The sequence below is a fragment of the Spodoptera frugiperda genome, chromosome 26 (assembly GCF_023101765.2).
Source record: "Spodoptera frugiperda isolate SF20-4 chromosome 26, AGI-APGP_CSIRO_Sfru_2.0, whole genome shotgun sequence".
NCBI classification, from domain to species: domain Eukaryota; kingdom Metazoa; phylum Arthropoda; class Insecta; order Lepidoptera; family Noctuidae; genus Spodoptera; species Spodoptera frugiperda.
In genome coordinates, this window is record NC_064237.1 from 1,552,081 (window position 1) to 1,579,663 (window position 27,583).

General features: G+C 35.8%; 2 protein-coding genes across 2 annotated transcripts in view; both read left to right on the forward strand.

The window, feature by feature from the left end:
- Positions 1–281: 281 nt before the first annotated feature.
- On the forward strand, positions 282–9,838 carry LOC118264493 (monocarboxylate transporter 14). The gene is made up of 6 exons (XM_035577013.2): positions 282–379; positions 3,316–4,846; positions 5,052–5,549; positions 5,979–6,200; positions 7,840–8,128; positions 8,425–9,838. Exons 2-6 carry the CDS (start codon positions 3,608–3,610, stop codon positions 8,574–8,576), a joined length of 2,400 nt encoding a protein of 799 aa, XP_035432906.2. The 5' UTR covers positions 282–379; positions 3,316–3,607; the 3' UTR covers positions 8,577–9,838.
- Positions 9,839–11,930: 2,092 nt separating this feature from the next.
- The window catches only part of LOC118263966 (monocarboxylate transporter 14), a 43,945-nt gene continuing 28,292 nt past the window's right edge, over positions 11,931–27,583 (forward strand). Inside the window, exons 1-2 of the mRNA XM_035576251.2 lie at positions 11,931–12,577; positions 23,728–23,760. The gene's annotated coding sequence lies outside the window, so the exon portion shown is untranslated. The remainder of the gene's footprint in view (positions 12,578–23,727; positions 23,761–27,583) is intronic.

Genomic DNA, 27,583 nt, shown 5'->3' on the forward strand with positions numbered 1-27,583 from the left:
TATTAATCACCATAGATATTAATTAAACATTAACTCAACATTATAGTATTACACAAACTATCTATCATTCTAACTTCTTGCACATAATGCATTATATTTTCATGTGATGTCACGGCTACGTAACAAGGTTTCAGCCTGACTCGACCAGTTTGAAAGACCTCTGACCTACTATACAAAAGTCCCTTGGTAATCGTGCATTGGTTTGAGTGGAGAGGGGGAGAGGGGGTCAAGGATCCTGGTGATGTCCATGGAGGCGCCACCCTGTCCTCCCAGAGCCACCCTTTATTGATCGCTTCGTCTCATGCCGGTCGTATATAGACCTGGGATACCGTTTTGAGTGCTCGTCTGACGAGTTATTTACCTTAGAGGTTTTATGCAGGTTAGTAAGAATGTTAATATTTTTTTAATTATCCATCATTTGATACGCTATTATTACGAATTCATTCAAATTCAAATTTCGATCGATTGTTTTAGTTAGAAGTCAACTGTTTTGTTTCCCGCGCCGTTCGTATTTATTTATATTTATTTTTTTCTTGATGAATTAATTGAAATGGACATCTTTTAAAATACCTAAGTTAATCTGTGTTATAAGTTATGTTTTTTAAATGAAATGAAAGTGATTCCTCACGATTCAGTTTTAAAATCTGTTTATTTAAGCAGTGTGATTAATTATTTATGGTATATTGGCACTGTACCTACATAACATGACGATCATGTAAGTAAATACCTGACCTACGACATTTTAAATCAAGTGTAGTGATTCTCTGACTTTAATTTTAAGACAGAAATCTTTACGGATTATTTTTAAAGCACTGGTACCTATCTAAATTAAAAGTGAATAGGTGCTTGCTTTATAGATCCTACTAACACTTAATTCTTAATGATGCGAAATGCGAAAGTGTATAGTGTAGTGTGTGTACACCTATGTTTTTAATTAGGACGATTACCCATCCAATGTTATTAAGTAGGTACCTATTACCTAATGAGTGGATAGTTATACAGGTTACTAGATATTTAATATATTTTTTAAATAGGTTTTCTTTGTTATATAATTCCCTAACATGTCTCTATTAGGGGTTCCCAACTTTTTCTTAGTCAAGGATCAATTTATATCATTCTGGTTCAGTTAGGTACCACTATAACTATTTTTCATGTGTCCCACACTAAGATTTTCTCCAGTTTCCAGAATAAAGGCAAAACAGTTACTGAAACAATCCAATCCCTTTGATGTTATTGCGTCAAAAATAGATAAACAATCATTGTTACTAAAGAAACTTGTACTATCACTGCTAATTTTATAACGTTTAAAGAGATCATAATAATATGGAGTTGAACTTGAACCATATTTGAGAAAAACGCATAATAATTGTAACCAATTGTTTCCTTTGTAGAATTAGTTTAATTCCAGCTTTAACCGTGGTATTTATTGGACAGAAGTGTCGTCTTGTGTTATTTTTTCATTTCGCGGAGGATCATATTTTGTCTTCTTGCTGACTACTGATTGGGAAGCATATAATGGACCTACGTGTATGTAATAGTACAAAATGCTGAATTAATAATATTGACTATGGAGTGCTTCTAACCCCTGTGGCCTTCACGGTCTACGGTCTACCTTTTTTGTGCTATCACTCTATGAATATGAATCTCGAAACTTACTTGACTATAATCTAATGTAACAGATGTTTGGCAAAAAGGTGCTTTAAAACAAGGAAGATACGATCGACGATCGAATTAAGGATATAGGTAAAAAAACCGCGCCCTCCATTCACTTAAATAGATTAACTTTAGATGTTCACAAATATTATGACTTATATATAAAACCTTGTAGATTGTACATAGTTAAATCTTAAATGTCTGCTATAGGGAATGAGCAAAGACTGTTTTACTGCGTTAGTGGAGCCATAGTTATACTGTGAATATTGAAAAAGAAAATATGTATAGTAACCTAACCAAATAAGGCCTATGCCCCAATAAAGCCTATTTTGAAAATTTCCCTCTTCCCGATGTCAAATGGTCGCCAAAGTTTGTAGAAGTGTGCATGCACATTACTTAACTAATTTGAGCACAGCAAGCAACCCGTGCCGCGATTATGTTGGAACCTACAGACGAAAACAATCACGACGTGGAGCGTACTTTAGTTTTTATAAAATTCGAGTAGCGTAAACTGTTAGTATTTTTATATTTATCAGTATACGACGTGCCGTGTTTTGTCTGTATGACAATTATACATTTAGCCATCTCCTCACATTAGTGAAATAGCTATAATATCGGTGTATTTCATATAATGTTTGTTTTGTTTACCTATGTGCCATGCCCTAATAAAGCCTACAAAAAAAACATGTAGGCCTTATTACGGAATAGTTGTTTTTCAGTGAATTCATAGAAAACGGACCACCAGCTTCTGTCAAAAAGAAAGCCAATGGATTTTGCAAAAGATGGAAAACGCTGTTAAAATGGTAGAAAGGGGTTAACGGGGTGAATAGATACAGAAAAGGGGTGAATGGATATCGGGAAATTCTTCATAGTATCTATTCACCCTTCGAATTTTATGCACCCTGTTTTACCCGGTAGGCTGCTGCAGCCAGATATAACTTCCAAAGAAGTACGCATCATCTAAAGAGTGGTTTTCACTACACGAAAGCTAGGTCGGTCGCTAAATTGGCTACAGAACAAGAAGTTATTCTCATTCGTTTGACTGATGCTGGGGTACCGATGACTTCAAAGATGTTACTTGGGTATTACATGATGAGAAACTCGTTTAGACTGATGTATAATGACCAAAATTAATTAATAAGATCTCATTACATTTATTATAAGCATTGACAAAGTTTTGTTATAATTAAGAAGTTGAATACTTACTAGTTTTTATTGAGGCCTTATTAAGACATAGGGTTCCCAATAAGGCCAAAGTGACACTTTAGTTATTTGTGTTTACAAAATTGTAATTTTTGTTTCTAAAGCCATTTTGATTCCATTTTTACAAAGTTTAATAAATAAATATAAGATTTTGAAATTATCAGCCCATTGTCATTTTAAACCTACGAGCTAGGCGGTAATAAAAATAAGGTAGGCCTTATTTGGTTAGCTTACCTTATTTGTTTTACCTCTTTAGCATTACAGAAGTGCCTGAAACAGCCCCAGTAAGTGGTAAATAAAAATATTTAACGAATTCTGTTCTGAGTTTGCTTTAGGTAGGTCTAGTACTTAGTTAATTAATGCCGTTGCGGACCACTGCGTATTCTGTGCCACTGCTAACTCTTTCGAGTAGGTAATAAAAGGCAATGGGATTAATCATAACAATTGTATTGTTCACAGATATAAATATCGCTACAGCGAGCTCTGCGTTCTTGGGTCGTCAAGTTGTGGCGCTAAGTTGCGCCACCTACCGCCAACACGTGTGTATGGGTGACGTCACTGATCAGATCCTACCCCGGTTCTTAATGGTGGCCGGTCAAAATAAGCCAAATACTTTGAAACTTAACAGTGTGGCAAGGCAAGCCAGCCGCTACTCCGCCCGAGACCCAAGATTAAGAACCTAAATTCACAAACAAACATTTAACAACTTCCAGTATTTTTCTATGGTATTATTTGTAGTACAAACATAAAAATGGAACAAGATTGGGAACCAGTTATTTTGAGATCTACTAGGACTCCAAAGAATAAGGAACTGGTAAGAGAAAGTGCTGTAAGAGAATCTCTTCTGTCTGACTCCACATCAGGAATTTGCAAAGGTGAAGAAGATGACACTACTAGTGTTGGCACTGCTTCGTTCTCGAGCCCTGACCTAGAATTTAGCACACGAGAACGGCTTCCAACCATTCAAAAGAAACTTCCTAACTTGGGCGATGAAGCTATTGCGTTACTGGATAAGCCGAAAGCTAATACTGTTAAAATAACCGTGAATCCTGCTGATAGAAGTATCGAGACTAAGAAACAAGATGAAGGAAAATCTGATAAAGATAAAGTTAAGATACCTGATGGTGGCTGGGGTTGGGTGGTTGTGATGTCTTCTTTCATAATATCCATGATAGCAGATGGAATCAGTTTTTCTTTTGGATTGCTGTACATAGAGTTTTTAGAAGAATTTGAAGCCAGCAAATCTACAACGGCCTGGATCGGCAGCCTGTTCATCGCTGTGCCACTACTCTCCGGGCCTGTGATGAGTGCTTTAGTTGACAGGTATGGTTGTCGAAGCATGACCATTCTTGGTGGCTTAATTTCAACATTAGGATTTGTTCTAGCCTCGATTTCTACAACCCTAGAAATGATGATGATTACTTTTGGAGTTATTGCTGGTTTGGGTCTCGGGCTGGTCTATGTTACTGCTGTTGTGTCTATAGCATACTGGTTCGAGAAAAAAAGGAATCTGGCTGTAGGCTTAGGAGCTTGTGGTACTGGCGTAGGAACATTCTTGTATGCACCTATGACACAATACTTCATTGACGAGTACGGATGGAGAGGTACAATTCTCTTACTTTCTGGGACACTTTTGAATCTATGTGTTTGTGGGTGCGTTATGAGAGATCCAGAATGGTGGATAGAAGAACAGAAACGACAGAAGAGCAGCAGAGATGAAGGAAAACTTAAGAAAGATGATGATAAGTCCAGATATTCCAGTTCAGCTTCAATTTCTATTCCGTATGTCTTTGATTTTGATGCACCAACGCGTGGCAAGAGTATGGTTGGCTTGATCAAAAGAGGAGTTTCTCCGGAAAAGGTGATCAAACAAGAGGCAGACAACATCAAACGTCACCAGGAGATAATGAAACTTAAGAAATGTAAACGTCTCAATTCAAAATCTCAATCCGTAGAGAACCTACCTACGTATCTCACTTACAGCGAGAAGGTATGTACCTGTATACGTATCTTGGTTAGCAACAGCAAAACGAGATACGCCTACAAATATTTATTATGGCAGTAACAGTTAATTTGTTTTGCCAAATCTCTTTTCTAATCAACTTATCTAGTTAAAGTAAATAAATAATTACTTAGATACCACACAGTATTTTATGGTTGTTGACCTGTTATTAAAATACGTTTCTCTATTTCAGTTATCAATGGGAACTTTAGATACGTTAGTAAAGAAGACTAGCAGGGCCTATGGGATCGAGGTGAAATATCCAGCATTTGCCATAAATCGAACGAAGAAGCAACCGATAAAAGAACCGAGCAACGAATTGGACGACCCCCCTGTAGTTAAGTACACGAATGATGTTCTACAGCGAACGAATTCAGAGAAATATGAGAACAAAGATAAGACTTCGGACAAATATGAACTTAAGAATCCGAAGAGAAAGGTAATGAGGAAGGCTCAGTCGGAAACAAAGGATGACAGAGAACTGGTAAAGCAAGATAGTAAAGAAAACAGAAAAGATTGGTTGAAAAAGCAACTCTCTGTAAATCATCATTACTTGAGGGATTTGAAGATGCCCTTAAACTCTATAAGCCACAGAAATGCGATGTTGAACATAAAGAGGTATAGGCTGAAGGCATCTTCATGTCCTGACATATTCAAGAATTCTATGATCACTATCGATGAGAAGGAAGAGGTAAGAAGTATTGTTAAGTAATTTTTAACTTTAGTATACCGTTCATAAATTAGTCTTTTAAGGAATTTCTTGAATCAGGTGTAGTAATAATTAGGATGCATCCGCGTTGATTTTGGCGGTCATCACAAATCTTAGCTAGCTTAAAATTGTTTCTTAAAGTTTTTATCAAATTAATGATTAAGATATTGATATAGTCAGCCACTGGTCTCGACTGAACTCAATTTTTTAGAAGTGAAAATCAAACAAAGTCTTCTCTCGATTTGGGCGAGGCGAAAGGGAGTGTCAGACTCTTACTGATTAAAAACCATCTCGTTCTTACTCCTGCTTTTCGAATCGGAGCTACGTTAAACCCGGTCTCGGCTTCCCTTGCAAATGTTTACCTAGAACCAATGTTAACTTTTTACTTACAACTTGTCCAACTGCTTCCAGAACTGGTACGACGATTGCTTCAGCTGCCTCGCAGACATGTTCAACGTGACCCTCTTCAAGCGCATGACGTTCAACCTCCTGTGCTTGGGCACCATCATCTTGTTTATCTGGTTCATCGTGCCTTACTTCTACCTCGCTGAGCACATGATTCATAAGGGGTATACTGATGATGAAGGCGCTGGCATGCTCAGCTTGATTGGAATTACTAATACTATTGGAATGGTAAGTTTGTTGTTTCATATTTTATTATTTACTTTTAAACGTTTTCACTGTCCATTGCACGATGTTGTAGTGTTTTGGTTGCGTTAGTGAACATCAGCTCTCAATTTAAAAATACTTAGGCACAGAACATGACTATTTGCAGTTATATTGCTATATTATAAGCATAGTAGCAAAACATCATTTTAAGTATCCAATAGGCCTGTTTGAGGTTTCTATAACAAATTCAACAGCCAGTGGATGCAGGTGACGGCTTGTCGTTTCACGTGGAGGACGTAGGGAGACGCCTTTTACCAACAGTGGACGTCTTCCAGCTGATGATGATGAAATAAAAACATATAAACAATCTGGCACGTTCAATAACCTTTCCCCAATTTATGTGAAACAGTATTTATTCTATTAAAATTCCAAAATTTTGCCAATCTGTTAGATATACTGCTTTTTACTTATTTTTGGCTTCTTGCCTAAAATACATATCTTCTAAGGTTCGCGTCTCAAGTCCTCGGTCTTGGATTGTCGCCAGTGTAAGAAATTTAAGACGTTTCCATTACAGTTTTTTTAATGTTTTAGGTTCAGTAAAGTTTACGTTATATGACCTTGTTAAATAATACTCTCCAAGCTTCTATACATACATATTTGGGCTAATTAGAAAAAGAACCTAAACCTATCATTTGAATACAGTGCAATTGCAACTTTTTCAGAACTTATAACATTTATTAATTGGTTCCGTTATAATGCATGAGGTTTTACACAGCATTCTGTTTATCAATCTTTGATATTATGGAGCCACAGTACGTAAAGCCAACTTCTAATTTCAGTTTCTGTGAGAGTTGTTTTAGTAAATCTTTATTTAAGACAATTATAATAAATCTGCGTTTCAAATGGCGCATAACTGTGCTGTACTGCTCATGTGTGTCACGAGGCTGATCTTGGTCTGGTTTTGCTCCAAGGTCCACGAAACCCGAGGTGACTTGACATAACTGTGCTGGCACTGGTGGCCAGAAATAGATAATATCCAGTTTCCAAATATCTGAGGACGCTGTTTGTGCCAAATTGTGGCTGTGTAGCATTTCTAAATGTATTTCATTATGAATGCTATAACTGTGAAGCGTAGCTGTAGCGTATGCTCATGATTTCTTGGTCATGAGACAATGATTAGGTGGGCTTTTCATACTTTGGAAGTTTACTTTGTGTGACAAATTGTTTGTTAGACTCTTGGTCAGACTGATACACGCTCTTACTCACATACGTACTCGTAGCATGAAATGGAGTATCTACCTAGTTCGTCTAATTTCACGGTTGTTTAATTTGATTGTTGTAACTGGCGGGTATATTATTCTATGTTGAAATAAAGAATATTTTAATCTTAAACTTGTATATTAGGTATGATTTTCTTGTTAATTGTGGTCGGACTACGTCAGAAATTTTGACATAAATGCTTTTTTTTCTTGATGGCAACAACATAAATGCTGTTTACACTTGATATCGTGTCACCAATTAAAGACACTCGAGTTCATAATATTCATATAGAGTCAATGTATAGAGACATTTGACTGTACCGACAAATGTCGACTGCACCGTGTCTAGTATCCCAGACTAAACGTATTCAGTTTTATTGACGAAATATATTTCTTCTTTCCAGGTCGGTCTTGGTTGGATAGGAGATTTCCCCCAAGTTTCCATAGGAGGCCTATATGCTGTGTGCCTTGTACTCTGCGGTGCTTCTGTGGCAGCCATTCCACCAGCCGCAGCCACCAATTACTGGATTCTAGCCTCTGCTGCCTCAGCCTTTGGGTTGTTTTTCGCAGCTTCGTATACCTTCACACCGAGTCTGTTGGTCAAGCTGGTGTCTTTGGACGACTTTACTTCGGCATATGGGTTGGTGTTACTCGCGCAGGGTATCGGTCATCTAATTGGTCCACCGCTATCAGGTAATTATCTTATACATTATGAAACTATACCTTACAAGACATAGGGTCGATTTTTCCAACGCCAGATCGGATATACTAAAATCAGTCAAATGTTTATTGTACAGTTAAGAATTATCTGTTGTTTGAAAAATCTGCCCATAGGTAAATAGGGAATTGATTTTATTTACAAAACTGAAAGAATTGACTTTCTATTATAACTATTGAGATTTTCTGATTGGGACAATCGTGGTGTTTACTGATGCAACATGTTAGTGGACTTGGTAGATTACAATTTAAAATAATCTCATTGATTCCAGGTTTCATTTACGACGTGACACTATCCTGGGAGCTGTCGTTCTACCTAGCTGGCGGCTGGATCGTAGTGGCAGGTATACTAGTCTCTCTCATACAACCGGTGAAGAACTACCAACTTCGTCGTGCAACCCTCGACAACGTCAGCATGGCTTAGAGCCTTAGACCGACAGAACACCTGAAGTAAAATAACAATATTAATATACTGGAGGACCACCCAGGAGGTTTGGTTCAGCATCAGTTGGCAAATTGCCACCCTATATAATAAAATTCATTTTTATGCGAGTGGCGCCACTAGCGAATTTAGTCATGTTAGTCCAATTATTGCTCCGGTCAATCAGTAAATTAATAGTATGGCAATACTACAGCAGCGCTGCCTAGTAAATGATGTCTGATTAAAAATACATATTGCATAGAGACAGCAAAACTCCAATGAGTTAATATGGTGACGTAAATCAAGTCTAATTCATCTTAAAATGCCTATACGAGTATGCATTCACAGAAAGATCTCTGTTACGTAAACAGAAGAAATGTATGGAGTTGCCTTGCCTAGTCTAAGAGTAGAGTACCATAATTTATTCAATCACCTAAATGGCACAGATTATTAAATTAACGGTTCCCATATTTTATTAAATTAGTATTTATGAATATTTATTCCTGTAGTCGTTTAGGTATCAAAGTATTTATGCAAAAATGTACTTAAATTAAATTAAATAATATTCGAAAACGAATAACATTTAACTTCGCAAACGGAGTTCTAGTTTTTAAGTGGCATTTATTAAATTTGAATTCTATCTATACCTACATATAGTTTGCTTTTAGCATAGGTAGAATCGAAAACTTTATTAAAAACGAATTGTAGGCAGCTGTTTAGTTACTAAGAGTTAATTTTAGTGATAAAAAAACACCAAATTAGATGAATTTAAGCCAAATTTGTTGTACACACGTCTTATTTCGATCTCCTTTTAAGAATGGAGTACATAAACTATTTATTTCGTAGTCATCCAATGTTAGATTATTGTATACCTACCACTTTAAATACTTTTCATAATACCATCTTTATTTTAATCACAGAAATCACTCCTAGTTATTTCTGGTACACATTTCAAAGTTGTCTCAATTTCTCAGTCAATTGAAGGCGCGTCTGTCTGTCAATTGGGTCAGTTATTTAAATGAAACATCAATTTAAAGCAATTAAGATTATCCGCCTCGTATTGTGCAGCACGTGTTTTGGTGACGAGTTGGATCGTAATTTCTTTTTTATTGCCTATTTAGGGCTATAAGTAATGCCTACTTACTTATAGATATTAAGATCGAATGATTGTTGGGATCCAGAGCTATAATTATTATACCACGGGGAAATAAGATAAGTCTTAGTGTCGAAGACGCCAACAGAGGGGCCACGAGACGCGTGTGCCCAACTACCTAAAGAAACGATTTTTTTTTATCGGTGGATAAATTTCAAAAAGTAATTAATTAATTTGTAATGCAATTAACTGTTTTTAAAATAATGATAATTATATTACTATTGATTAAAATATTCCGAATTGAGACGACTTGAAGCCCTTTCGAAAACGTTCAGTGTTATTTGATTTAACTACCTAAATGAGGACTGCCTAACTTTTTTAAAACGTAATACTCGTACTTACTTATACATAAATTATACAGAACCAAAAAAAGTAATACTACTATTATACAAATTAAAATTCATGTGCCATTAGCCTTATTTGTAACCATATTTAAATACCTATTTATTGATAAAAATGTATGTAATTTTTAAACTTGTATTCGTATTCTAGCATTCAAACCTATTATGTAACTAGTAAAATACAACATACTATAAAAAATATTTAAAAATATACACTGAAGTAAACGCAAAATGATTTTGTGAAAACAAAGGTGAGCTCTTGGCCTAAGAATGTAGACTTACGATAATGTAGAGAGTGCACAATATAGGGACCAGTGGCGTAACTATATGGAGGCCAGTGGCAAATTCATAAAAGCGGAGGCCTATCGAATATAAAAAGTGAAAAGTCCAGATAAAAAAAAGCCTTAGGGAAAGGGACGAAATTCATCCAATGACTTCCGCCTTAGGCAAGTCGTGAGGGAGTGTCAGACTCTTACTGACTAAAACCACCCCGTTGTTACTCCTGCTTTTCGAGCCGGAACCCCGGTAAACCCGCTAGGTAGTCCGCAGCTCCGGATCAGACATCAGCCCTACTGGGCCCCATCTGGACTTGCCACCCTGTAGTTACGCCACTGATAGGGACATTAGATTTAAATGAAATTGTAATCTATCTATTTATGTAACACTTTTATATGCACAATATAATTAAGATGTTCTTATGATATTAGTATTTAAGCTACTGAATTATTGGTCCTATGTATAATGACTTTTGAAAATGTTACTTATACTTAAATATTAGTCCATTTAATCGATTGTTATTAAAGTTATTTATTGGATATTTTCGTTTTAATTTTTTTTCGAGCGATTTATATTCCATATCCATGCAATAGGTCTACCTATATATACTTCATGGGGGAGATTTTTTAAGCTTTTAATAAGTTATGTTATGAGTGCCATGTAACAAACATGTAATAAATGGGGGTGTATTTATATAGTATTGCCCTCCATCGAGCCTAATTCTAGAGACCCTATGTGTAAAGAATAGTAAAATCGTAGCTATTGTCGTTCCATAGTCTCTGCCTACCATCATGGGACACAAGCGTGAGGTTATATACGTTCGTATATATGTGAAAGTAATATCAAGCGCAATAAATCAATGAGAATTATACTTTAGTATTATATCTTTTAATTTACGAGATGGGTCCGTGACCTATGCTTGTATCTTGTTGTATTGTCTCTGATACATTAAACAACATTACCCACTGTAATTTATTATATGCCTACATGATAAGTGCAATGTTTATTAACCGAAAGAAGAAGGTTCTCATTTTATTATTCTCTTGTTAATAATAATAATTATTTTTGTGTTAATATAATAAATACCACGTTGGGTTAAAAAAGGTAACTAAAGGATAGGTATAATTGCAAACTGTTATTTGACCATGAAAATCGGGCTATAGTAAGTATTTCAGGCAATATTTATGTAATAATTAGGGGAACCAATAACTGTAATAAATAAGTACTTATAATAGTGAAAATAACATTAATGGATGGGAACATAAAAAGTATGTAGATACAGAATTTAGAATTTTACCACGTTTAACAATCCGTCTTTTCAGTGTGGTGTTTCATCATCTGATCATTAAAAAATACTTGTTTGAAAATATTATCTATCTTATTATCTGCTTATAGTGATGTAGGTTTATCAAGTAATTAATATAAGTCATCGATTGAAGGTTTTTATTAATAGGTATTGCTGGGCGCGTTACCTTTAGACTTTATGTCATCTTATATCTGAAGGTATTTGTTCGTCTATTCGTGTACACACAGAACATTACAACATAAATGTGTATTTAAATACATACATAATATCATGAACCGACTATCGTGACCTCTGTAGTGGACTAATCAGTTGAGTTTAGCAGCTCTCCTACAGTGGTTCTCAGGGATTGAAACGAGAGCAACTCTAATAATAAATTAAAAATCCAGATTCCTATATTTATGTTAAAATGTAATTAAACATAAAGAAATAAAAACTCCTTTAATACGTTCCCCTTGACCGCGTACAACGTCAATCCATGTGTCAGAATAAAGTTTAGAGAGAAAGAAAAAACTCGAACATTATTTACATAATCAACAAAAAAATTATTACGTAAAATTCCACTGTTATCTATCTGGATTGTTAAAGTTAAATAAGCATTAATAATATCTTTAACTGTGTAAACAATATAATTAACGTAAATGATAGCATTCGGAGAAGGAACATCGTGGTGCGAGGGCGCATTTTGAGTGCGAAAAAAAGGATTTTTTTCTGGAGCGAATTTCTTTTTGTGTTACAAAAATGCGGAGTTGTGGCTAGAGGCGCGGCACTCCCGCGTCTCGATACGAGCGGCGACCTAAACTAACTGTCCAGATGTGTTTTGCCTGTCAAACCGGCCGCACGTGTTCGACTTATTTACAAAAATACAGTGTGAATTTTACGTATTGTGATCAGCTGATTGTGTGTACTCCGTGTTACATCGCTCTAGGTGGTAAGTACAGTTATTTTATAACTTATTATAAGTGTAATAGGTGCTAAATTGTGTGTTTCATTTATGTTTTTGAACACTTGCGTCATGGAATTCATGAATGAACGTCCGATGTGTGCGTTCGTACATTTTAGCATAATTCGAATGTTTGGAGTTCAATTTCATGCAGTTTGCAAGGAACTTGTGGTTTTGATATAAGGAAATATTTGAGGAAATATCGTATTTGTTATCTTGGTTGTGTGGTATTTTTGGAGTTAGTAGTACGGGAGAGTGAGTTTATAGTTTGGGGTCATTGTACCTTGGAATGTAAAAATATAAGTCAATGAGTCAGGTCTCGGTGCTTTATGCGAACTCGCGACCATTCTAGTACCGTAAACATTATCGGAACTAAGTAACCTAAGACGTTCAAACGGTATATTTCACAATTTATATAAGAAACTGCTATTTACTTTATCTATGTGTATATCTCAATTAAAACCAATTACTTGATAAGCACAATTGCCCCTATTATCATCTCAACGTTTACACGGTAATGTAAAGCAAATAGAACGAAAGAGAGAGATTAAAAAGTGTTTTCCGTCTCGCTCTATTAAGATTTTCAAGGAATGAGCCATAAAATGTGTATGTGAGTCATAAACTGACATTGAATCATTTATCGTTAATAAAACATGGTACCTAAGTACCTATATTTCTCTCATAAATATATATTTTTTTATTAAAAGGCAGTAAGGGCAACCTGTCTATATTTTTATAAGTCTCTGGTAGCTATGGGATTTTTTTTGGTGTGTGTGATTTTATACTAGGTATTATCTTAGTAATGTAGGTATGCTAGAATCTAGAAAAATATATTTTACTATACGTTGGGAACGATATAAAACAAAAGATTTATCTAGATATGAAGAAAAAAAAATCGATTTTTGTATTTATTTACCATACATCTCTTTACTCGTCGTTAAAAAACGTGGTAAATATATTATTACCATGCTATTATTAATAACAAAAAGTAAAGTTAGTCCTTATATCTTTAATCACCATTTCGCAATGACGTCACCTCTCATCTCTACAAAGCCGGTAAGAGCAGCAAGCTACACATGGAAATTCATAAAATGTTATCAAAATAACAATAGAGAAGATAAGGATTGTTATCAATGATTGTGTGGAAACTACAGTTTCCGTGGGTTCAAATCTAGAGCTTGGATATAGATGAACATTTTTATAAGACAAGCGATATAGAACTTTCTAGAAATGGTAGGTAAGGCTCCTGGCCTATTCATGTACCTAGTTGAGTGGATAACCAATAGAGCCGACATTAGCATATAGCTTTTAAGGCTATATATAACTATAGAAATGATTAAAAGCAACAGTTAATGAATATCACCCGAAAATGTACAATCGGGGTCACAAGAAGATAGACGTTCTAGACTTTTTGCATTTGCACCTACTTTTTATTACTAAGAATAAAATCTGCCAATTAAACAAATTCATCTATGCTGTGTTTTGTATCTGTTTATCATTTGAGAAATACGCCACTTTTGAGGCAAAATAAATAAGCCTTTAAAACAAAATCTCTCTAGATACGTATAACTGACTATACTGTCACTTTGGATATGGATAGAGTCATTATACAAAAAGAAAACACACAAACTATCAAACACCTGATGACGAAAGCAAGTGAGAGACTTGTATTCTGAGATCCCTATAAACCTGTCTTGGTATCAAAGGACCAAAGTCTGCCAGGGAACAAAGGATCGGACAAAGGTTTCTAACCTTCTCGAAGTTTCCATGGCTACCTGCACACGAGTTTATTCACCGGTTCGCTTAGCCGTCGCTAGCGCCTTCACTTTCATACTGGCTTTTAGTATCATAAATGTATGGATTTGTACTTCGTTTAGTTTACTTACTGTTAAGTTTAAGATGTTCATTTGAGATTAAGATTATTCTCTATACACGAAATATCGATGCCTTTCGCCCAAATGAGGGCAAGTTCAATATTCGAAATCAGCCAATTTTTCTCTATCGAATGATGTGTATAACTCAATATCGCAAAAACAATGTCGATCACCTTCTTTTAGCCGGAAGAAGGCATGAATTACATATTATTATCTTGGTTCTTTGATCAGATAAATTAAGTAAACAATTAGCTAATTCTATTTTTGCGCCGTTCCGGGGGATTGAGTTATTACAAAATGTCTAATTTTAAGACGTGTAATGTTCTATTTTGATGTATTACCTAAAGTATTAAAACAACGAGCAAACTAAGTGCAAACCTATTTGGGTGAGAGCTTAGTGATAAAAGTCACCGTCCTTGAAATAAGCCTTTAACTTTGTACTCTATTACTTAAACTAATCCTTTGTAACGATTTTGTATAGAAAACTTGCTAAGAACAGGTGATTTACTACTCATTAAATGACTCTGAGTTTGACGTTAAAAACAACGTATTGTTGTTATTATTTTTACAATAATGCCAGTAGCTTATCATTATACACGTAATTAATTACATAATTAATGAGTAATATAATGTTAAAAGAAAGAAATTACTTCTATATCTATCGATAACAAGAAGATAGAAGATTATCTGGGTATTTAGATTGTGTTGTTATTATTAGGAGTTATTTATAAAGGTCGTTGGCTCGTGTTATTCAAATAGTGTAGGTATTTTTATTTTTGTTTGGTTTTACACATATTATGTCCTTGGTACTCTGTAGGTATTATTTTGTTTGTCTTTGTCGTATTTTATAATGAATTTTGTGTCTAATTATGAACGTTTATTTCTCAATGGTAGCACGGGGTCTGCAATTGTGCCCAGTACATGGCAATAGGCTCAACCCCTATTATATGGGACTTATAACACAAATGGTGAAAAGTGGGTGTACATTGTATAGCGGCATTACGAGCCGTAATATGCACCTTTGCCTACCCCTTCGGGGGTAAAAGGCGTGACGTTGCGTTATGAATGTATAAGTGCGATGCAACAAATAGTTAAATTAAGGTATCATTTCTCAATTTTTTTCCAATTCTCGTGTTTCAACAATAGACATTGCAGCTATTAAGTTCATAATTAAAAGTATATTCACATGGCTTCGCAATCGCGCCCATCTTTTTTAAATAAATGTCATTATATTTTATCGTGTCGTTATTCAAACCCAGATTCTTGTATTCTGAGTTTATTTTTGAGCACATGACGTGTGTAGACGCGGTCTGGTTGTTTAGTTAGTATATTTAGAACCAGCAGGAGGTTCTTAGTGGTGTACGGATTTACAAATGGGTTTACGTCAGCCTGCAATGAGTTAAGATTATGGCAAACTCCCCTATTCTATAGGACCTTTCATCACTGCACTTACCTTAGATCAGCTAGGTGCTATCACGGGCTGTTGATGTAGAATTTTTTTATGGTATAAGCCGGTAAACGAGCAGAAACGTCATCGTCTGATGGACAAGCAAAAAACAAAACAGGCTTTAATAATGCTTTGCCGGTCTTTTGAGGGTTACGAATTTAAGGGTTGTTGAAGAATGGGGGTTGAGAAGGGGGTAATTAAGCCTCCGGTAACCTCAGTCACACAACAAAACACAACGCAAGTGTTAATTCACGTCGATTCCGAAGCGTGGCTTTCCCACATATAAATTAGAATGCTCTTCTTGTGTGTAAGTTTACCAATGAAAAATAATTGTGTGTTGCATGCGAAAGTAAAAACTGCCCCAGTTTCGTGTGCAACTTATTCGATGCAAACAAACGGACAATTAATTTATTCGTGTTTAAAATATCAGTGTACATTTATTGCAGCTCTCACGTTAGTGACGTCATTGCATGGGAGTCTGTGTGCGTGGAATATTCTAGTTAATGTAGGCCAGGGATTTCGTCTGTAGTAAATCTATATTAGGCTTTTTGTGTTGATGTAAGATGGCGCGCACGTGGCGTTTTGTCTGGTGTTTTTATAGAAAGAGTATGTTTGTCCAGACATGATGTGTCGATTATCTAGTTTGCTCGTAAGGGAGTCACCATCGGGGCTCCAGATCAAAAAGGAATACGAACGGGGAAGTTTTTAGCCAATAAGAGTTTGACAGTCCCTCTCATCTTGCCCAAGATCATTGTCGTAGTCAAGGTCATTGTAATCATTGGATGATATTCCCCCGTTTAAAAAATGAGTAAGAAATAATTAGGAGCGTCCCACCGACAATAGCCCGTGATAGTACACAGTGGATGATTTTTATTCTACCCTCTTATGTAGAGATGGCCGTCAGCTGGCGAATTGGAGATTGTAGTTTAAAAGGTTCTTCAGGTTTTTTAGTCTTTTAAACTCTGTCAATATGTAAACAAAAATGTATTTTCAACCGGCATCACCACACAGCCCCTTTAGTTTATCGTTTTCTAATTCATCTTTTTGACTTCACGCCTATAGATATTGCAATAAACAGGATGCATTACATAATGTAGTGTTATCAATATGGGAATAGAATGCGTTGCAAAATTTTCCATTCCCGCGTATAAGTAGATACTTATATTATAATTATACATAGTGTGTATGTTTTGCAGTAAATATCCTGAGTGAGTCACCGCTGCGCGCTGTAAACTCTCCAGACTGCGGTATTTAATGTAATTATTGGTAATGTTCTATATTGAATGTCCGAAGAGGTATTTTGTCGTTTGTACCAGACAAGGGCTTAAGAAGTGTCCGGAGCTACTGACAACCCAACGGGTTTACCGGGGCTCCGAATCGGAAAGCAGGAGTAGGAACGGGGTAGTTTTTAGTAAGAGTCTGACACTCCCTCTCGGCACGCCCAAGGCAGGAAAAATTGGATAATTTTCCCCTTCAAAAAAAAAGGTTTAAGGAGTGTTGGGCACTAAGAGTCAATTTCACTAAACTGCCATGGTAACAGGAAAAATGTGTAATTTCGCTATTTATGCGTACAAAGTCGCTGGCAGAATCTAGTGTTTCTCTACACCAAGTATCGTAATCAGTGTAGATTCCAAGTAAACAGGATTATTGTTATTGTGAAGATTTTCTTCCGTATTACTGTTATACGACCGTGGTGTAGTGCAGTAGTACTCGTTCCACGTATTAACACTTGTAACGCTTCTGTCAGTGATGCTTCCTACTTGTATCGGCGACTGTCACTGTGACTGTGACGTCATTGGTCTTTGTACAATATCTTATACTTATGGACTGTTTTATAATTCGCCAGAAGACGTGCTCTTGTTGCACATAGGCCTAATTTCCTCCAATGAGCAACATCCTAATACCTTTTGTCAGGTCAGCAGATAATAGACTGCATGGTTGGCGCACCGGTAACCAAATGTTCGATTCCCACACGGAACTAATCTTTGTGTGATCCATACATTGTTGTTTCGGGTCTGGGTGTCATGTGTATGTGAAGTTGTATGTTTGTAAACGCTCCCACGGCACAGGAAATATTCAAGAGCGGGGTAACATTTTATTTAAAAAAATATATTGCTAATACCCGCTAATACCGCAGAAGTGCTATATAATTTTGGAATCTAAACAGTTCGGTTATTAAAACAAAATACTAATTTTAAAGTGTGGAGAAATACGTAGTACGAACATAGCCAGGAAACCCACATCTCCGGCGATAAAAATAATAATGTAGGTAATTGGCATCGGGTTTTGATAAACATGCTGTGTTAATGCTAACATCTGAATCCACGACATGATATCGTTGCTCATACAGTGACGTCATCTGTCAGTCGATTTGACAGAAAGAACTTTTAATTTAAACGTGGAAGGCAAAGGAAATTGCTCTATTATGCCTTGTTGTCAATGGAGTCGGTATACGGGCGCCTTTTGTATGTGAATTTGAACTTTTGTTGTATTCAGTGTCATAATAATATTGTACACACAGGAATGTTTTCATAATTGATGGTAATATGAGATCATCATTTTAAATTTCTTGAGATAATAAATCATTATGTTGGTGCTTTTCCACCAGAGATGTGCTATGTAGCTATGCTACGAAGATGTAAAGGCTAAGCTGTGAAACTATGTGACCGTTCCCACTGATACTATATAAGCTGTATAGCTGTGTGAGGAAGATGTACGAGTATTTCGCCCTCCGTACGTCACTCATCAAAGTCACCATTAAAAGTTTCTAATTTCAATTCCCGAGAAAAGAACAAGTAAGCAATTTAAGTGCTCCATAACGCATTGTTGACAAAATGTGTCATGTCAACGAAATAAATATATTAAGCCATCCACTGCCAAAAACTTCAATAGATTTTTAACTTTATTTCAACGCCACAAAGATTGAAATCTGTATGCTGCGTCTGTACACTGGAGTGCAGAATTACCATGCCACTCATACGTGGTTCGCAAAATGTCGGGCATTTTGAACACGATTCACGCACTCGTCACTTAAATGAACAATGAATATGATAAAAAGATGTAAATACTAAGTAGGTATAGCTTTTTGTTTAATAAAAATATTTTTATGCCTGTTGCTTAGGCCTTGTAGATTAAAAAAAAAAGTCAGTCGAAATTGTCCAATTAATATTGCTGACCACATGACGGTAGTGTTTTTCACCCAATAGGGAATTAGCTAGTGTCACACCATTGGACGTCCAATATCTGGCGGTTGCAGTGATTGGTCAAAAAACCCTCTTGCTACACTCGCGACATCTGGTGAGCGAAAACATTTTGGCCCCCATTCAGTACACTAATGGATGAGAAATCTGAAAGGTCTACAGTTGTTGCTAGCAGTTGATGAGTTTATATTGTTCAGTTTGAGTTCGTGGTCAAATGCTCAGTTATTTGTTAACAATAGGCACGTAGGTACACTATGGTTAAATTCTTCTATAGATGCAATGAATAAAATCTTTCTAAGCACGATTCGAATTTAGAATGCTATAGTTTTAAACGAATTAATTTGGTCAGGATTTTCCCACGGTACACAAGATAATTATAACAGGTGGTTTTGAAAAAATAGACTATAGGTACTAGTCTTTAATGGTTGTTTTTCTAAAGAAACCAGAAAGCAGTTGGTTTACTAACAGGTTTCAAGTAGGCATGCCTAGAGGACGTCCTCTATATTTACATAATTGAAAGAGATAAGGATTCTAAAATGTATGATGATAAGGAAAAAATGTCTCATATTAGTTAACTGATTCAAAAAAAAGCATTTCAAGTTTGTTGAAAAACAATTATAAATCAGAACATGTTTGTACTATGTCTTTTGAGTTGGTCCTGGTTTGGACAGAGTTGGTGGTTTTCAACGATTAGCCTCTGAGTTTTGATGCTTCTTTAGAGTAATCAGTTAGGAAGTAATGAAATCATCTACCTTTTTTATAATATAAGTCGGTAAACGAGCAGACGGATCACCTGATGGTAAGCAATCGCCGTTGCCCATGGACACCCGAAACACCACGTCAGTTTTCTGTTATGCCGTGGGGATAACTCCGGCCAAGACGGCCCATTCGTGCCGAAATTGTTTAATTTTGTTATGTAAGTGCTATTTTATTTAACATTGAAGCTAGGTGCAAGATTCCAACGCGTAAATTCCTATGGAACGAGTAAACGATATTCATACAAGTTTACATTAGACAAACTTCGCTCTCCGCTGTGTTAGTACCTATAGATACATAAACGTGATTATACATAAACACGTGCTGCCTTATCTGCAAAATAACTACAACTATTTACAAACAATTATCGACTTTATTCCATTCACAAATAGAGTTCAAGCTCAAATACCACAAAGGTTACACTTTTTTTCTCTGCTCCCGATATTTTTGTTTGTATTCCAATTTGGACTTTATTTGTTTTGTGTTACGATTGTGTTTTGTTTGTTCGTGTAGGTTAGTTAGTGGCACTTCTGAATCTGCTAATTGATTTATTGTGGCCGTTAAAGAGGCGACTGGTTTTCCATTAGCAATTATGTAAATATTGGGGCTAGTGGATACTAAAGATTTATTGGGTTTCAAAGGCCGGATTTAATAGTTCTTAGAACCTCTCTTCGCTTTTTTCGCTGATTTCTTGGCTATGAAGATTTTGCCTTACAATCGTTTTTTTTTTTTTTGCAAATGGCCGTCTCAACCGTCATATCTATGATCTACGTTTATCATCTGATGGTGGCAAGGTGGCAAATGATCCAGTAGTAGTCAGCAGTAGTTATCAGTGGACTGCTGGACACATATCGCTATCTAATTCTGTTTTTATGGAATAGTGGGCAAACGAGCAGACGGGTCACCTGATGGTAATCAACACCAAAGGAGTCACAGGCGCGTTACCAGATTATTAAACAGGAATACGCTCTTTTCTTGAATTAAAGAAAAAATATCTAAATTGGTACAACATTAACATACAGTACACAGAGCGACCATACAGTTCTTATAACAGTTTTTTATTAGGCCAATTGACCACTCCACTGGGCCATTGAATCATGAACGCTATTGTACGAGTATTTATAATTCCACTCTAGTCATACGAAAGTGAAAGCCTATCACATACTGTTATTTTCTCGATGGTTCTATTTTTAACTGACTGTAAAAAGGAGGTTATCGTTGTACGTATGTGTTTAATATTATACATACATGAAGAAAATACAAAGAAGAGATGTTATACCTTTTTTCAAGGGGGGGGGAATCATACAATGACGAGAAGTCTCGCCTTGGGCGAGCCGAAAGGAGTGTCAGACTCTTACTGACTAAAAACCACCCTGTTCCTACTCCTGCTTTTCGAGCCGGAGTTCCAGTAAACCCGCTAGGTAGTCCGCAGCTCCGGATTTTCTTTTAACATACTGCTTGACACTTTACCGGGACTTTACCGGTTTTTTATTTTTGTTTTTGTTTTTTTATGCTATAAAAAAAACATAACCCGTCTCGGTTTGCATTAAAATAATTCCATGAACTTGATAATATACAAGTAGACTGATTATATCAAAGCAATGTGACTTCTACGTGTGTTATGTAAAACAACATTTGACATGGCTAATGAAAAGCCAAACATATATGGTCAAGGTTAATGAGGTCGTTAGTGTAATTTCTTAACCCTTTTCCAGAATAATACGACTAGAGCGCTAAGTAGGTATTGTTTGTTGGCATTTTAACGTGATTAACTTTACATAGTTGAGTAACAATTTTTGTTTTTAACATACGACGTTGCCACACACTTAGGTTTTCTCCCGTGTTCTGGGTGCATTTTTTTGTGCAGACCAGAAACAACAAATCGTGGATCACACAATGACTTGTTACGTGCGGGAAGCGTAGTCGCTACACGTTCCACGGCAGCCGGTTACCTAGCCACTGTGCTAACCGTGCAGTCAATTACGTAAACTATATATGCTTTTTTTTCTGGACGATTTGTAAAGTCCAGAAGAGATTTGCAAAGTAGAGAAGTATCAAAAATCTCTATTACTCTCAGAAAAACAGTGACTGTTTCAGTTAAAAGCCAGATTAAGTTTATCATTATAAAATTCCATACTCGATGAAATGTTGCTCAAAACAAACATCGAATCTACAATCTACAGTTCCACTTATCATTAGACTTCCAAATCAGTTTTAATGATAAAAACAACATATTATAATAAAAAAAAAACACTTTCCTTCGACCTCGTGTAAAATTATGCATACTGGCTTCTCGTACCGAAGCGGACCGGCTCCGGTCATTGAACCCGATCTGTGATGTAATGCAACGCAGTGGAAAAGTACTGAGGGCAGTCCTTGACGTAGGTGCAGTACCCGGCGATAAATACTGCACATCGGCTGAAAATTTGCGTATTATATCGTATGTGTTCCATTCGTTTGAGATTACATAATAAATAATACCTAAATTTATTTATTTTTCCACCATATTAGTATAGAATTGGTCTTAAACTTAGCTTAGATTATTAATATAATAAATTCTTAAACATGTTATCATAACCAGGTTTTAAACGATTAAAATGACATTGCATGTGGTGGAAGTCAGGAATCCAAACTAGGATAACCATCTGTGCTATTGGATATAGGCTTTTCTGTTAGAAGTTTTGAATTATCGTCCATTTTAGTGACAGAAACATCTCTACATAGTATAAAACAAAATCGATGTATGTCCCTATGTAATGCTTAGAGCCTTAAAACTGTGCAACGAATGCTAATGCCTATTTTTATATTAACAAAAGAAGAATGATTTAAGAAAAAATCGTGTATAAGTAAATGTTCAGATGTGCAATGTTTGTTGTCAGGTACTATACTGTAATTCTGCACACGTACAGACTCAACAGGTACCAGGTACTAGGTACTTCAGGTTTTACCGTGGTACATGTTTATTATCACATAGAGATGCGTCGTGTTTTATTCCGAGAACAAGCCGGTATTCAAATTCTTTTCAAGAACCAATCTATCCGTTGTTGAAAATCGTATGTTAATTTGATTAGTAGTTCTTGAGTTTACGTTGAACAGACAGATGTGATAGGGGATTTTATTTTCTAATATGTTATGAGAATTTGATTCAATTATGTTAATTTTGATTAATTTATTTAAGAAGGTTTATTGTATAATAATAGTAATAGTGGCAATTTTCCGATATTATTTATTCTAATACTGATTTTCAATATATTACCTACCGTTTATTTGTATATTTCATTAATAGTTTTTTTTAAGGGGAGAAAATTATCCAATGACTTCTCCCGCCTTGGGCGAGGCGTCAGACTCTTACTGGCTAAAACCCACCGGATTCCTACTCCTGCTTTCCGAGCCGGAGCCCCGGTAAACCCGCTAGGTAGACTGCAGCCTCCGGGTTTCATTAATAGTTGCACTTATAAGTAAAAGTTGAAGTCAAAGCATTTATTTCAATTAATAGCTTTTATTTCAATGAATCTTTAATTATGCACTTTTGAAACGTTAAATCCGTCAGTCTGTCAATGAAGCTAGGTGCTCGTTACAAAGTGTAGCTTCAAATGGAAAAGAAAGAGCAAGAAATGTCATTATTACGCGATCATGGTCTCGTGCAGTAGGAAGGAAATTGATTCTTCAGTTGAGAGGAACATTCTGGACATGTATGATGCTGTTAGGTATCATAGAATTAATTACGATGCTTTAAACATTTTATTATGAGTTGTTATTACCCAGAGCTACACGATTAGTGATATTATTTATTATTTATAGTAGGTATGTTTAATAAATCGTTTTATTCAAATAGTAATGTATTATTTTCCTCTTTTGCAGGACCTAAGTTCTTGTGAGCTGGGACATCTATAGGTAAGTTGAAATTCATATTCGATAACAATAATAAATAAGCTATTTAGATGATTTTCCTTTAGGCAGTAAACAAAATCATATTAGGTAATTTTAAGCAGGAAAGTAAATAAAAATACTATCTTAAAAAAGTCAATCAATATACATAATTTATCGAGAATACAATAGGTATAGGAGAAAGATTTATCTGCAAATGTCATTGACCATGGAAAATAATAGGTAAATCATAAATTATTATTTACATAGCATGTCCTTATGTTATTTATAATTGAGGTAAATGTATATAAATATGGATGAGCTCAGCAAAAAAACATGTAAATGATCTGTTTGTGTATTTCCTCTTGAGGATAAACTGAATATTTATTTATTATTCATTTGAACCTTTTTTTGTGGGGGGATAAATCATCCAATGACTTCTCCCGTCTTTGGCGAGGTGAGAGTTTGTGTGTATTTTTGTTACACAATCACGTGAAAACAGCTGAAGGGATCGCGATGAAATTTGGAATAGGGATAGATTATGGTCTAGACATAAGCTACATTCTAACCCATGGGAACCCAAGCGAAGCCGCAGATAGAATGTGGTACATGTAGATATAGACCAGATAGAAAAACACCTATTACAACTGTAACACAACTCTGGGGATTTACGTTACCCTGGAATAAACCAATACTTAGTCTTATAAATAGCGAGATTTTGTAAACATAATGTTGTTTATTTCCTCTTCATTATGTTAGAAAAATTTAGAAAAATATTTATGTGACTTGAAAGAAATATCTACCTATGTAGTGAAGGTATTTTAAAACAATTTTAAGTGGCTTTATTCTTCAACTGAAATTATTCAAATTCGAGCTTGATTTCAACGATAGACGACCAATTAGCAGCTCCATATACACTTTAAGTAATTATTATCCTAATTAACTACGGATTTTTATATTACAACTTACGTAAGTCATACTAAATTAATTATTATGTTTTTCGGCTTACTCACGTAACTATTTGACGATGAACTCGATTAGTTTCAAGCCATGCGAGAGGTACATCATAAGAATAATATTTTTTATGGATAACGAGGCAAACGAGTAGACGTATCACCTGATCCTGTTGGTCTTAAAATGATAAGTAGAAATTAGAATGAAAATAGTAAATGCATTTATTTCGATTAAGTGTTTTTGAAACGTCAAATTGAATTGTCCGTAAGTCTGCCTGTCAAAGAAGCTAGGTGCTCATTCCAAAGTGTACCTTCGAACGGAGAAGAAAGAGCAAGAAACTCCATCGTTAACAGCAATGAAATGGATTGAATAACCTAATCGTTATTCAGTCTATGGCATATAAAACACATTTGTTTTATAGCCCATTAAGTCTCCCATCCATCAGCGTGATCGGTGTTTGAAGGAGTGGCTATCGAAGTGGTTATTGGCAGTTATTGTCCGATTAAGAAGTAGGATTGATGGTATTATGAAAGTTGATGGCATCGGCAGTACGGAAGCACTTTACATAATTAACATTTTGGACGCCGTGGTGGTCACCGGTGACCGACGTTAGCGGAGGATTTGCCTTCAACAGTTTTCTATTGGCAGTCAAAGACTAACGGCGCGTTCCAATAAACTACCGATCGGTAAATTTGCTTACGAGCCGTAGAATTTTGACACATTTTGTATGGAGCTTATGTCAAAATTCTACGGCTCGTAAGCAAATTTACCGATCGGTAGTTTATTGGAACGCGCCGTTAATTACTGAGATTGGTTTCCTTAAGTATTTTCCTGTATCTTTGCAAACGAATGAATCAGGTATTTTCAGTAAGAACTTACCCATAATTTTCCACCGTTTAATGCACAATGTCAATTTGCACTGTTTAATGCAATTAGTCGCAGTTTTTCTAGCCGACAAGCTAACTAAATTGAAGTCTCGGTTTTAGACCAAATTGAAATGATTTGCTACGCAGTCCGTCCATTAGATGCCAGTTGTCAGGCATCAGTTTTAATTCTTAGAAAATCAAGAGCAAGCAACTGTCAGTTATCTTTTGTTTGGGCGTGGTAGATTATCTGTGAGCGTACCGATCTATGTACCTATGTCTGTAATATTAGTCTCTTGGAGGTCTTTTTATGGAGTGTTTGATGTCCTATTTATTTTGGACCCTACTTGATATCGCAGCTGCTGAAAGCTTTCATGTCGATTCTGGACTGAAAAACAAAGACATGATTTTATCACTGTTTTCCTCAGTTCTATGATCTGTTACCATGAGTTTTTATAACCTTTTTGTAGATAATTATATAAATGTAAAAACAACGTAAATAAAGGACAAGGCTGAAATATTTCTTTATCTAATATTTTTTCATTACGTAACTGACGAATTAATTAGATTTTTTATTTTTATACGTCGTCGTCATCCCTATAATTGGGTCCCCCTAAAAGAGAAAAGTACTACTCACTTGGCTAATGATACACATGACTCTATTTCTCTTTTACCAATGAATATAAAACATGTCATATGTCATATGCTAGTCGTTTAAGACAGACCCGTTCAGAAAGTTCTGGAAAGTAACTGTGCTAGTTAATTGAATGGAGTCGGATCAATTCCGTCTGGATCATTTTGCTCGACAACATACGTTTATTGTTATCATTACAATTTAGGGATGTCACGCGAGCTCTGGCTTGTCTTGAGTTAGTTTTTTTTGAGAAATTGGTAAGGTTAGGTGCTTGCTTTATTTTTATATGTCTTTTTTATGGTATAACCCGGTAAATGAGCAGACAAATCACCTGATTGTAAGCAATCGCCGTCGCCCATGGACACCCGAAACACCAGAGGCGTTACAAGTGCGTTGCCGGCCTTTTAGGGGATAGGAATCTAAGGGTTGTTGAGAAATCGGAGATTGGGAAGATTGGGAAGGGTGGTATTTGGGCCTTAGGGTATCCTCACTCTCACAACGCAAGCGTTGTTTCTCGTCGGTTTTCTGTGAGGCCGTGGTATCACTTCGGTCGAGCCGGCCCATTTGTCTTAAATGAGAAGAGCATTACAATTTCAACAAAGATTTGCTCTGCAAAGACTGAAGCCACAGCCCTGTACAATTTATTCTAATTGAACAATTGCTAGACGCAGTCAAATGGACGCCTTTGCATCATAAAAATAGACTTACATTACACGATACGTATGTCGGCTATTATTTTCTTGGAAAATTTATTTGTATGGGATTTACCTTTACATGCTTTTAATGTTGTTTCCTCGAAACTTATTCGTACTTGTCAAAAGTAATCTCTTTGTGATGTTGATATGAAAACCAGTTTGTATAAAGAACGTTGCCTTCAAGCATTTTTAGTATGGTAGTGTTCTTTTCAATGTGGATACGATATACAGTGGAATTGTAAGAAATTACGATTAGTTTCTGAGGTAGTGTATGTAAAATGACACAGATAAGAAACTAGTTTTTAAAATCTTCCTTGCGTTTAGTCTTATTTTGTACCTGAATAACGCACTCAGAGACATTGAACGATTGCTGAAACTATAGCTTAGTAACAATTTCGGTACGAAAACAATTGCTAAGGACTGGGTAATTGCTTAAGTAATCATTAAATGACTCTGAAGACGACGTAAAAGTCTTTTCAACCACATCTTCCGAAGGAGCTTAAAGGGTACACAATCTACGTAGCTGTACTTCCTTCTCTTCAAACGCTAAATGTTCTTCAGTCATTCCATCACTTAGATAGTGCATAATATAATGTGCTCATCGACGTTATACCCTATAAGACGTCGATGAATGTGCCCTGCACATGCAAGCTAGAGAGTAATTGGCGCAATTGATGTTAAGTTGCAATGGCTGCTCGCCAATT

Coding starts and splice junctions, on each gene's coding strand:
- LOC118264493 (XM_035577013.2), top strand. CDS start 3,608: ATGGAACAAGATTGGGAACCAGTTATTTTGAGATCTACTAGGACTCCA. Junction 5,550..5,978: donor CTATCGATGAGAAGGAAGAG/GTAAGAAGTATT, acceptor AACTGCTTCCAG/AACTGGTACGACGATTGCTT. Junction 6,201..7,839: donor TTACTAATACTATTGGAATG/GTAAGTTTGTTG, acceptor TCTTCTTTCCAG/GTCGGTCTTGGTTGGATAGG.